At 43.9% G+C, this 13,825-nt stretch overlaps 1 protein-coding gene across 1 annotated transcript in view; it reads right to left on the reverse strand.

Annotated features, from left to right (window-relative positions):
- The window catches only part of ptprt (protein tyrosine phosphatase receptor type T), a 301,390-nt gene extending 289,108 nt beyond the window's left edge, over positions 1–12,282 (reverse strand). The window contains exon 1 of the mRNA XM_064305091.1: positions 11,945–12,282. Coding sequence (XP_064161161.1) covers positions 11,945–12,020 — 76 coding nt within the window. The 5' untranslated portion in view covers positions 12,021–12,282. The remainder of the gene's footprint in view (positions 1–11,944) is intronic.
- Between the last annotated feature and the right edge of the window lie 1,543 nt (positions 12,283–13,825).

Below are 13,825 nucleotides of genomic sequence, written 5' to 3' on the forward strand. Positions count from 1 at the left end.
CTGCTTGATGGACGAGGATTGCAGTTAACAATGTGATAATTAGCTTTATGTTCTCTCCCAAAGAATAAAAAGATTTAAGAAAAAAAAAGATTTAGGAAACTTTGCACAATAAAGACTGGCAACAGTCCTTTTTATGATCAAAACAGTCAAAAGAATCACTTCTGTCCGTTCAGGAAACGGTGGATTGGGACGCTGTCCTTCAAGAGCCTGAGGCACTGCTTATCTGTCCAAGCTACAGGTGCGGGACGGCTTCGCTCTGAATTCAGTCAGCTTCTGTGCTTATCTTTCACTTCAAAATAAATTGAGTGTCAATTTATTTTCGTCACAAAAATAGTTCAGCAAATTGAGCTATTTGCGTACAGCGAACACAGCACCTGTTGTTTGCAAAGACAGGCGTTGATATCGCCGGGTATACTTAATTGTGAAAGTTAAGAACAGATGTTGACTGGATTCAGGTCCATGGTACTAGCAGCAAAAATAGCGCTCTACCAGTGCGAGCTACATTACACAGAAAAACAAAACATCTCGTTTCGTTATGAGCCAACGCCGTTTGTTTTCCGCAAAGGGCTCAGTTTAAAAGCCTTTGGGGTATTCGACTGCAAAGGTCAAAAGGGTGCAGGTAGTGATTTATAGAGGCTATTGTAGCGCACCGTCTCGATGCGTTTTAGAGCTTTTTCCATTCCGTTTAACGCGAGGCCCAGCGCTACGCCGGAACAATACGCGAGCGTGATAGTTTCCGTCGGAAAGAGGCAGCTCCGAGTGTAATAGAGTTGCCATCGCTAATTTCAGCTTTCATGGCAGAGCGGGTTCCAGGATATCAGGAATACCGCAATCACAGTCTCGGACCGTCGAGTTTAACAGTCGCTTCATCCATCATGTTCAAATTCCCTTCAGTTTAGTTCAATTTGGGAAAAAAAAAAATGATGAAGCTGATAAGCATGGTCGTGGACAAAAGAAAGTATGAATAAAAGAGTGAAATTAAAACGGAACCGGGGGGGGGGAGAGAATCCTTCGGTGGCCCCTATAACTTGTAAACTGACAAGGTTTTATCATTGCTTACCACCGAAATGAGCCTAATGGATTCTCTTTCTAAGGACTAGAGGAGAATATTAATCTGGAGAGACTATATATATATATATATATATATATTTACACATATAGAGAGAGAAAATGTATCTGAAATCAACAAGGTGGAAGCGATCATAATTAGCTCATTAGTATGCGTAAACAGGCTTATTGATATGCGCTAGCGTATTACGTCTGAGCAATAGGCTGAAGGAGACGGCTGTTCTGACACCAGAAGTTCTCGCTTGACTTTACCTTTTGCCTGAGCTCTTAAAAAATGTACAAAACGTGTCTGGTCTGCAGTAATACTGGCTTCTGAAAGCCAGCAGCAGTGGAGTGGCGTCTTGTCCCATCAGTCATGCCTCTCCTTCATTACCATTTCCTTGTGCCTTTCCTCCATAACTTAAAGTAGGACAAAACAACTTCTGAGAGAAGGGGGAGGGGGAGGGGGTGAAACACACTTCCTGCCCAGAGGAAAACTCGCACAGACCAATTTTGCAATCCAGAAATTTTATTCTGAAAACCTGACAGTGTCAGGTCGTCCCGCTTACATTTACCTGCAGAGTTTGACCTTTGAACCTGACGGGGACGCGAAGAAGCCTCGCATCACTTCCTCGCTTTCGTCAAGGCAACAGACACCGAGGCCTATTTCTCCAGTCAGAGTTTGGAGAGGAGAATGAACGGACGCGCAGGTGTTCTGAAGATCACGGCAGCACTAATCAAATCGGCATCCCGGCAGCCTAAGTCTCGCTGATTAGCAGCAGCAACATCTTCAGTACCTGCCTCTCGTTGCTTTTCGAACTCTTGTCGTTTTGAACTTTGCGTGACACGACCCACCCACCGAGAACCTCCTTCCCTCTACCCCTACTTCCAGTACGAGACAAAGAGGTCCACTTAAGTCTGAATCGATGTCTCTCAGAACCAAAGTGCCAAGCCAGGAACAACAAAATGTGTGGCAATAATACTCCGGTAGACTTCCATTATGTTTCCATTTTGACTTCTAAAATGTCTGCTGACCCTACCCTTAAGGAAATCAAATTTACTTCAATATATTTTGTGTGTACTGTATATGTGAATTTTTTCAGATGAAATATATTTCACAGCAATATATGCAGTATTTTTAAGTAGCTTGTCATATCAAACAATTTTTGCCCATATATTGGAAGGTGTTGCAATACCTTATTCTGTTTTAGATGATGTATTTCATTCTAATAAATTGCAGTATATATTGCGTTTATTTCTATAGGGGCGCGGAATGTGTGCAAGGCTCCCCTGGCCCTACCTCCTGCCTGGGCCTGCGCAGGGCCTGAGCGCAAAGCATCATGGGTCATCTTTCAACACAGCTGTGAACATTCACACATCCTCTACATTTCATCGCTCTCCTGCTGATTCTTCACCTCCTCCCAGCCATTTTAATCCTTTTTAAGTGCATGAGCACAAATTTGTGATTAGAACATTCCAGTGCTAATGTAATAATCACTACTGTTAATTGAGAGCAATGGAATTTAGAATTTTTAAGAAAAAAAAAAAACATTCCAAAAAGGGTTAAAAATGGATAAACTGTTGGTTTCAATTCACATTTCTCCTTGTTTCATTGAAGCTTACATGGTAGAAATGTTCAAGTCTAATGCTACTGTAGAAAAATGTTACTAATGGGATATTTACTAAGACTTGCCAACATGGCTGAGTGCTTTCATAATTGAATTCCCTTTTTTTAAGTCACAGAAATAATCTATTGAAATAAGATTTTTCCAAGTGCTGAGAGTTTGAGACTTGCAGTGGTAATACAATACATTTCAGGTTGAAATACATTCACAGTTATTTATTGAAATGAACAAATTAACATATTAGGGAAAGAATAATAAAACACAGTGGTCAGTCCAATCTCATTCCAGCCCACTAAAATGCATTTGTACAAAAAGATTTAAAGACTTATTTTTGACTCAATCTCCTTGCCATCAAAAGGTTCCTTGTCATCCAGTTCCTGGGTGAGGTAGTTAGGTGAAACACTTTGGTGAAGCACCTCAAAGTGTTCAATAAACCTTCTGATGGATTGCATATATAACGAGGGCGTCTTCAAAGCACGCAAATGAAAACAGCTGTCCTTCAAAACCACAGACAAATGGTGTTATTGGGTCCCACTGCCATAGACAAGAGTCCAGTCTGTGTCTGAAATGAGCAAATGTTCCCGTGAACTAATTAAAATGGAAATAACTGGCTGACTTAAATGGACCAGAACACAAGTCTGCTGGGGGAGGGGGAGGTGCAGGGGGCTGAGGTACTCCTTTCATCTGAACAGGACCCCCCGAGAGGCGCGGGATCAAACGACGAAGCGCACCGGGACCGGCTCCAGCGGGCTGAAGGGCCCTCCTCCACCTGATCTCTGGAATTAGCGTCATCGTGCTAAAAGCCCACCAGATCCCGGTTGGCTGAAAATAGCGCGTAACGCGCGGCGAGTGCGAGGGCCGGTCTGGGCGGCCCGACGGCTCGTCCCCCGCGCGTACCCGGCGGTAAAAGCGAGACACGCCCGGCGCACGCGGTAAAGCGGGGGAATCGGGGGGGGGGGGGCTGGTTCGTTAGCACGCGTTCCGAACGCACTTAAGTGCCGTTCTTCAGCTTAATCATCTCCGCGGAACAACAAAAGCTATTTAACCACAAATTAACCCCCCCCCCCCCCCCTGTTCACATCGGCCCCTCCGTGAACCCTCCGCTAATTAGCGGCAATCTGTTGACGGCTTTGTGACAAATTGCTTCCGGATCTGACAGACGGAAGGAAGGAACGTGTAAAAAAACACTGGAAGAGGAGACGGGGGAGAGCGAGGGAGTCCGGGCCGGCTGGTTTCGGTTTCGGTTTCTGTTACGGCGCTCCCGATCGCGGGGGGGGGGGGGGCTCTGAAGCACCTCCAGCATCTCCCGTTAACTCGCCCCTTCCCTCGGGGCCAATCGTGGGGGGGAGCTGCGGACGACGCAGCGTTAGCGTCAGTCTTCCGCAGAGTGCCTGCGCCTCCTCAGACACAAAGACCGGGACAGCCGGCCGGCGAGCCGGTCAACGGAGACAACTCCCACAATCCCTCGCAAATTTTCAGCCAAAGGAGAACCACAGATTAAAGAACACTGCCCCGAAGCAGAAAGAGAGGCCTAGAGGCCCAGTCACAGGGCTCTTTTTTTCACGATTTTAATATATTTGTATCGATTTTCAAACGGCCGGGATCGAGCCACTGACAGTTTCTTATTGAAAGTGACAGAAACTTGACAGTGCAGCAGATGAGCTATCTGGACCAGCCACCATCAGAGACAAAGCGTTTTCAGATAAAGCTCACTCAACAAATATAGCGGCTGACAATAATTCTCTCAATTTGGCAGACACCACTCTACATGAACTCATAAAAGCACATTGGGTTTGGGTTTTTTTTTTTTTTTCAGGAAGCAGAATCCACTTCAAGGACATCTTGGGGAAGTTCACAGCATGCTGGGATATGGAGTTTTGCCAATATGGCACAAAATCAGGCAATATAAAGGTACTCAATGACTTCCACCGTTAACAGAATGGTTTCAGAGATTACTCTGACAACAGCCAAGCGCAAATTCCTCCTCCTTTGAGGAGAGTGAAGCTGTGTAGCTCTTTCTGGCTTGGCTGGAACACTGAGCTGTCGATTAGAGGCCCTAACACAAACAGCCCCGCGATATGCTCCAGCAAATTACAGCTGATCTCTCGATGCGCTCCTCCAATTCCCAGGTCGGAGCGTAGCGCATCAATCTCCCCTCCCCTTTACCCCCTCGCACATTCATGAATCTTTCAAGAGTGGGCCCCGTTCCTCCGATTCAAGCCTCGCACAGTCACACGGGTGTGCACACTTTGGATAAGCCGCTGGGTTGGACCTCAATAGCTCCCGCTGCTTTGTGACCATCATGGCTGAGTAACACACAGGATTCCATAGATTTGACCCATATTGGACATGCCATCAAATGTCCAGATGAAATTGCTGTCTCCTCAAGGACACAATCGTTTTTCACCTCACACCTGTACATCTCTCAGGCTAAAACTATGGCTGTGCATCTATCGCTAAGGGTACATCTGTACATCTATCGCTAAGGGTATATCTGTACATATATCACTAAGGGTATATCTGTACATCTATCACTAAGGGTATATCAATACATCTGTCGCTAAGGGTATATCTGTACATCTATCACTAATGGTATATCTGTACATCTATCACTAAGGGTATATCTGTACATCTATCGCTAAGGGTATATCTGTACATCTATCGCTAAGGTTATATCTGTACATCTATCGCTAAGGGTATATCTGTACATCTATCGCTAAGGGTATATCTGTACATCTATCGCTAAGGTTATATCTGTACATCTATCGCTAAGGGTATATCTGTACATCTATCGCTAAGGGTATATCTGTACATCTATCACTAAGGGTATATCAGTACATCTGTCGCTAAGGGTATATCTGTACATCTATCACTAAGGGTATATCTGTACATCTGTCGCTAAGGGTATATCTGTACATCTATTGCTAAGGGTATATCTGTATATCTATCACTAATGGTATATCTACATCTATCGCTAAGGGAATTTAAGTACATCTATCACTAAGGGTATATCTGTACATATGTCGCTAAGGGTACATTTGTAAATCTATCACAAAGGGTTATAGCAGTATATCTCTCGTTCAAGGCTAAAACAGCCTGCAAATTCACTTAAATATTATCTAATCAAAAGCATGCCACCCAATGCATTTTACACTTACAGGCTAATACTTGTAGTAACTCAAACTAATACAGGTTTTAGCTTCCTAATCATCATCAATTATTTTATATATAGACACTTAAATGTTTCATTTCATTTAAATTCTTCTCCTTTTTCATCTTTTTCTCATTATTATTATTATTACTATTCCTATAATTAATAATAAATCATAGGCAGTATTTCATTTTATTTCATGTTTGATGCAAAACCCTACTTTCAATGATCGCACTGGAGACTAATCTCTCCCCAGAGAAACAAACAATCTCATCACGAAAATACAAAAAAAGTGTAATTCTCTCCAGCGTCGCTGATGTCTTAAATCTTTGTTTTGAATGGCTTATTTTACAGCTTATATGGGTTCATTATCATAAATTCTGCCCCTCTACCAGACACGTGACGTGACTACACTTCTACGGTCGGAGAGGTCTTGCAGTCCTGACATCTCAACGTTCTTCCAGCGAAACGGCCAGGATCTCACTCATGAACGCGTTTAAACCTCATTTCGCATTTTCGCAGATTTTTTTCTGTGAGCAAATGAGAGGTCGTTTCACAACTTGGACAGAGACCCCCTCTCCTTCGCTAAGCTGAGGTTTAATCGAGCAGCTAGGATAGGCGCGGGGGGTATTAAGTGACGGAGGCGCACAGATAAGCGGACCCCCTGGCTGCAAATCTTCGTCCTCGGGTTTTCCCGACGTGGAAAAACGGAGGAGCGTGCAGAACGCAGAGCAGGTCCGTGAGCGACGGCTCGTCAAACCGCCGCTTGCCTGGCGACGGCAGGGGACGGCGGGGCGAAAGGTTCGCCGGATATCGCAATTACGACCGAGACCGGTGTTCCTAACGGGCAGAGCGGGAATAATCAAGATCCCGATTGGCTGGCTCACAGGGCGCGTGTGTCAAATCGGTTAGCTTCCAAACGGACCGGCGAACCTCCTCTCCTGCTCTCCGAGCGTGCCGGGACGGCAGCGCGTGCGGCGTTCCGCCAGAGCCGCCGCTTTCACCTTTCCGCCTGCTCTCCGTTCGCCACGCGGTTTTGTTTCGTTTGTTTTGGTTTTTTTTTTCAGTTTACGCTCCTACGTAAGATGCACAGGCCACACAATCCACTCTCGCCAACTTAAACCTACGTTGGTTTCAGTTTTTGTTTTCCTTTTTGTCGCGCGTTCCCACCCGTTCCTGGAGTTCGAAGTGCTTTCGCGTTCTCCGCCGCCGTTCCTCCACATCCTTTCTCCTGGTCAGCGCCAACACCGCCTGAGAACCACGCCTCCCTCCCCCCGTATTCGTTTTCAATCTCCGCAATGCCAGCAAAGCCTCACTTTGCAACTGGAAAGCAACTGTTTGTGTGCCTTTTGTGACAAACACCAGAAAACGTTGGCATTAGAGGAAGATAATCCCGGGCTCTCTAAAACTCAAGCTGCGACTATAAATGACTGGATTACTCTTAAACACCACTGATATGTGGAATGGGGGGATTCTCTTTGTGTTTTACAGTGGATGTGCAATTAATTTTGGCCCGATGCTTACGAGGAAATGAAGATGGTAATAATCTCTGTTATTTCTGCTTTCCGCAGCAATCTGTACAGATAAGAGCACGGCTGCCAGTGTCCTCACAAATAACACACAAACAGTCTGAATTACACACTACAGCTCAGCTCAGCTGGACAATGCTCTGACAAAAGAACCCAGCTTTACCAATTTACTTCCACACTCACGCACGCACGCACACACACTCACAGACACTCACTCACTCACTCACTCACTCACTCACACGTTCACTCACACACTCACATTCTCACACACACACTCACACTCAGACACTCTCACACACATATTCACACAGACCCCTTCACTCTCTGTCTCACACACACTCTTATCCCTCTGTCTCCTCATTCCATTTTACAGAGAGCAGGTTCCTTTTAAAAGGCAGGAGTTTTTTTTTTCTTCTTCTTCATTTGAGTGACACTATCCCACTGCTTGTCTGCTACTAGATTAAAATATCAGGGCGGCCCACATGACAAAATAAATACGGCCTCCCTGCCTGGAGCAAAAAAAAAAAAAAAAAATCAGTCCAGGAAAATAAATAATCTCCCGGCTGACAGTGTGTGTGGGCTGTCTCCTCCAACCTGAGGAAGTTGATGAGGGCTCGGCAAGATTGACAGCGAATCGGCCTTGGCTTAGCCGTCAGCGCCACGCTCGGTGAATACCAAGTGCCTCTTCTGGCACGGGGGCGAACCCTCGGGCACGGCGACAGCTCCGAAACGCACGAGCGAACGGCCGACCGACCGGGGGGGGGGGGGGGGCTGTAGCGCTAACGGCGGATAGCGAGGGCCGCGTCGCCGTTCCCTTCTGACCTTTAAAAAGAACTTCCGATCGTCAGGCAAATTGGAGCCGAGCTCGTCTCGCTCTCTCCCTCTCTCTCTCTCTCTCTGTGTTCTCTCTCTCTCTCTCTCCCTCTCTCTCTGTCGCTTTTTTTACGAAGACGCGAGAAGACGGAGGCTCGTTGCAAAGCTCGCCGACGCGTTTGAGATACGAACCAACGAGGCCCCGCCATCAAAATCGCCGGTAAACGGGTTATTGAGAGCCCGCAGACGCGACGCGACAGCCAGCGCTCGGAACACGACACGGTCCTCCAAGCCCCCCTGCTTTTAATGAGCCGCTTTACGGCGGCGCGGGAAAGTTTCCACCCGGAGGAGCGTGGCATTTAAGCCCCCGGGCTGCCGGGGAGACCACAGGGCCCGGAAGCGCCAGGGTTCAAAGACAGAGAAGGAAGCGCGGAACGAGAGGGAGAGAGGCCAGCTCACCTCTACCCTTCCAGCCACAGAAATGTAATTAACCGCGCACGGCTTCTGGATTGCATGCTCTCTCTGTCTCCCTCTCTCCCTCTCTCTCTCTCTTTCCCCTCTCTCTGTGTCTCTCCATCGCTCTCTTTCTCTCTCAGACACACACAAACGCACACTCACAGGTGTGTGTGTGTGTGTCTCTCTCTCTGTCACTCTCTTTCACACAGACAAACACACACACACACACACACACACACACACTCACGGGTGTGTGTGTCTCTCTGTCTCTCTCTTTCTCTCCCTCTCTTACACACACACACAGAAAGTCTCTCTCTTTCTCTCTCTCTCTTACACCCACAGAAGGTCTCTTTCTCTTTCCCTCTCTCACAGACACACACAAACACACACACTCACAAGAGGTGTGTGTCTCTCTCATCTGTCTCTGTCACTATCTTTCTCTCTCTCTTACACACACACACACACACACACACACACAGAAGGTCTCTTTCTCTCTGTCTCTCTCTCTCTTAGACACACAGACACACACCAGTGAAGCGGCTAACGTGGTGTAGCCTAAATTAGCCCAGCTGCTTTCAGTAATGGGGATGGGAGGGTCAGAAGGGGCGAGAGCATCACTCTCCCGGCTCTGACACGCTCGGACACAACAGCAAGCCCAGTCCCCAAAAATATCCCTAACTGCTTCCATTTTTATTTCTGTACTGAGCTCGCTCGCCAAGTTCACTTCACATAAACTGAACTCCACAAGTGAAAATAATCAAATGCATAATGTATTCTACATTACTCTGAAAGGCTGAGATCATGTTCGCCCGAGGTATACTCCAATACATATTATGCAGAAAATACCAGTTTATTTTAAAAGGATTTATAAAAGGCATTCAGCCCCGAAGTCTTTGGTTATTCCATTTCAGTTTTCACTGAAGTATTTAAATACCGTTATTATGTCTTATTTCATATTTTAAAAGGAATGGCATTGCACAGAGATGTTGCACCATAAACCACTGCAGCATACATATATAATGTTGGAATTATAATAAAAGTTGAAAAAAGAAAAAGGGGGAAGAAATATAAATATTTTTGTTCACCATATCACAGCAAAACGATACAGTCTCTCCTCTGATCTCAAACTAATCACCCTACGATCAAAGTGCTTTGCATTAAAAAAAACCGCTGCGTCCAGTCTGATTGCAGCTCATCAAAGGATGGTAAAGACATCTGCGCATGAACTCACGGGGTTATTATTTGACACAGTAACACAACACGGTTCCACGGTCTACAGTAGGCTATGTTGTAAGTTGTAACAACCTTATTACTCTATAGCACAATTCCGGCCTTCTCGTATCTCTCGCTGTGCGTAAAAAGGCGCAAAGGACTGATTTGGTCCCACCGCCATGGCATAGTTGGAAATTAGGGGAAAACTGCGTTGATTGAACTGGGTTTTATATCGCTGTGCAAGTTCATACTGGTTTCAAATGGGTTGGGTTAACCCACTTCTGTGGAGTGTCAAGACCGCAGGCCATAACCAACAGAGAGTATTGACAAATCCACACGCATTTACAGCGTTATATAAATGCCAATTAATTGCTTCAATAGATAGTTGTCCATTCACTGTAGTCTGCTGTGGCGCACATTATTGATTGATGAAGAACATGCCAAGCCCGCAGCAGCAAATCAATTTTCGTCATTTGTTACTGTAAACTGTTCAAACTGTAATATAAATCATCTGTAAACACTATAGCCGTATATTTTAGTGTTTGAGCATTAATGCACAAACGATAAGATTTTTTAAAAAGCAAATATAACCTAATATTGTAACAATGAAAGTTTCCAAAGCAATGAAATTGAACTGGTATTGAGACATGCTTTCTTAGCCTGTAGCTATCAGACGCTGAATTGATCTGACTTTAAATGTATATTTATTCATTTATTCTTCGTATACACTGAATTGCCTAAATAAGGTCCCAAAAATAACGCAAAATGTGATTATTTGTGATTAATAATGGCCAACATGTGCTATAAGTATTAACTAAAATATTGACATCTTCCAAACTCGATTATATTCCTTGTTACCCGTTTTAAATAATAAACACTTTCATAGGCGCGCACTTTCTTAGGAAACACGCTGGGTTGTCAAAAGACAAAACAGTGATGTACCTTTGGAATGCCTTTCTGAAAATGAATGAGCGTACCCAGAGTACCACCTACTGGCGGAAAGAATCAGTACCTATAACTGCTACACAGCCTCTGCGCGAATATCCGCGTACGGACTGAACATTACGGCATACGGGAGAAGAGTTATACTGATGATGTTACTAAAATTCAACCGTGAAAAGTTAATTCAGAGGAAAAACGACGTTTTCTTTTTTCCAAAAACAATCAAAAAAAAATGCAAAAGCTTTTATATAGGCTAGTCCGTTATACACACATGAACAATACAATTGGTAGTCTAAAAGTTCTATCTCTTTTCCGAATTGTCTGTCTTACTGAAAACAGCGACTCAATTAGTAAATCAATGTCCGTATTTATAATTGTTATTGCCAAATTAAATAATATTATTTACAGTTAAAACATCATGTGGAATATCGCCGGGAATGAACACGCATTTAAATGCGTCTTCAACGCTATTTCCAAAATTATCTAAACATCGAGCATCGGAATTCAGAAATCAGCTCAGTGATTGTTGAAAAATTAATAGCTTGCCTCTTCTCTAAAAACTTTCCATTAGGTTGGCTTAAAAAAAAGGGAATTATCTCTACTTCAGAGACACACGCAGGTCCATTTATGCAAGAAATAAATTGAAAACTGTAAAACCGTTTACATGTATCAGAGTCACTTTTTGACACACACGTTACAGTTAAATAGTCTTTGTAAATGTCCAGCAAAATGTTGGCCGCATTTCTGTGAATTGCGGCACCACATTAACCGCATGCCTACTAAAAGCATATAACCAGGCTGTTCTAACAGTAATATAAGCCATTGGCACAACGTTGGCTTTTTCTTAAAGCAGTAACCACTCAAACTCAACGGCAAATATCCACGGGCTTTCTGTGTCATTTAATAATTATTCAGACAGTAAAGTAATTTTTTTCTGTTTGATTGTGTCGGCGTAGGTCTGAGGGACAGCGGGCGGTTTAAGCGATACGCCGTACAAAAATGAACTAGCTGAAGTTTTGGATCACGCATAAACTCATAAACTCTACATAATTTAACCAAACCACATCAGCATTTAGGCTAAATCTCCAGCTCAAGTGACAGTAACTCAAATGGCCACGGAGAACGAAAAGTTTAAATTGTGACGGAAAGTGAGTAAACTGAAAACTTACCTGGAAAAAACTGTCCACGTATTAAGTCCAGAAGCTGAAACAGTAACACAATTACGGCGTAGGTCCTTCTATCCATTCTTACGGTCTATTTCACATGCCCGCCGCCTGTCCGTAGACTCGCTGTTTGTATATTCTGGAAGTATCCGCGCATTTGGTATTGCGGTGTATGAGTATTTAAAGGCAGCCGACAGCTATCCTGATCTGATTGTTTGGCTTCAATTGAGTAGCAGTAACTGATGGAGAGGGAGAGAGGCGAAGAGAGCGAGAGAGAATATACCGAATGCGGCTGTCCCCCGGGTCCTTGCACCTGCCTGTTCTGGCGCGCTCTCAGTGCCTCCGTCTCGCTGTCTCTCTCGTTTATAGTCCACAGTCGAGCTGTGATATGTGTGCAGAGATTCTCCGCGACTGCGGCTGAGGCCCAGGTCGGATCTAGACCGGACGGATTCTGCGCTGAACAGAGCGCAACTGCTTACGAAATTGCGCAAATTACAGTCTCTCCAGCCACCCAAAATTTAACCTAAGCCTAAAGGGTGCACGCGAGGAGAGACGAAAGAATGTACGCGTCTAAATAAATAAGTTTAAAAAATAAAATAAAATAAAATAAAATAAATAAATAAATAAATAAATAGGACTCAAACAAACATTGGCCTGACTATTAATTCAAGCAGCGGATCATTTTCTCTTCATTTTGTCTCCAGTCGTTTGTCATATTGATTTTCTGTTTTTAATATTTGATAAGAAAGATTAGGTTGGCCGACTAAATATAAAAAAATATTTTACCTAATTTTTCTTGATCATCGTGTCAAGTACTGTGTAAATTGAGACGAAGCACTTGGAGAAGGAATGAATACGCGAGCGGATTTATAAAATGTTGGAATGTTTACATGTAGTTATTAAGTCAAATGCGCACAACTATCTGTTAAATCAGAATACCCCTCTACGCAATTTGGAATGTGTCGCATTGCATTATTATTATTATTGTTATTATTATTATTATTATTATTATTATCATCATCATCATCATCATTGTGATTATTATTATTGATGTTGTTGTTAGCAGTAGTAGTCGTAGTAGCAATAGTAGTAGTAATAAAACACAGTAAAGTTTTCAGTGTTAATTCAACTCGAAGAGTGCATTAATGTGCTCTACTACAAGTGCAGAGTTAACACTGAACATTTTACCGTGCAGGTTTAGAATTGCTGTTGTTAACAGTATCCTGATTATCGGCATTTGCTGTTAGTATTTTGTACAGGCTGCCAAAACATAATTTCACATGGGAACGATAGGATAACCAATGTTATGGATATAGATCGCTATATGTGCGTAAGTTCACTGAAAATACTCAACTTCTGATTGTTAGAGCTGTGACTCCGTCAACAGTCCACAATACGAGTGGCGGCCATAGAGACAGCTTCGTGATCAATTCCTTTTGTAAGGCCTCTTCTCTTCGCTGACAGATTGCAATATTTGCCCTAGAACCTATATTGGCGGAAGAGGTTACGCCCATATATCACAGCGAATTACCACGCCACACTCAGAGCCTTGTGTTTCGGTTGATTAAATAACTTTTCACGTTTTTTTCTTAAGTGGTTTCAACATGCGTAAAAAATAGTTAAAGAATATTCTGTCATTTTCATATTATTGCGAACGGTGCAACCACACACAGCTCTTCCTATTAAGAAGTTACGTATTGCCTGGTGATTGATTCATGGGATTTAACACCCTAGTGGGTATAGAAGAAAGAGTACTAAGACGACTATATTGAAGGGAGTGCGGTATAACACGATTTGTCACCTTAGAACCTGGCCTTGTCATTTGTAGCTTGCAGGTTTGAATCACAGCTGGGCGGAAGTAATTCATAGTGTGGCTCAGCATCGGGG

This window comes from Anguilla rostrata, chromosome 13 (assembly GCF_018555375.3).
Source record: "Anguilla rostrata isolate EN2019 chromosome 13, ASM1855537v3, whole genome shotgun sequence".
NCBI lineage: Eukaryota > Metazoa > Chordata > Actinopteri > Anguilliformes > Anguillidae > Anguilla > Anguilla rostrata.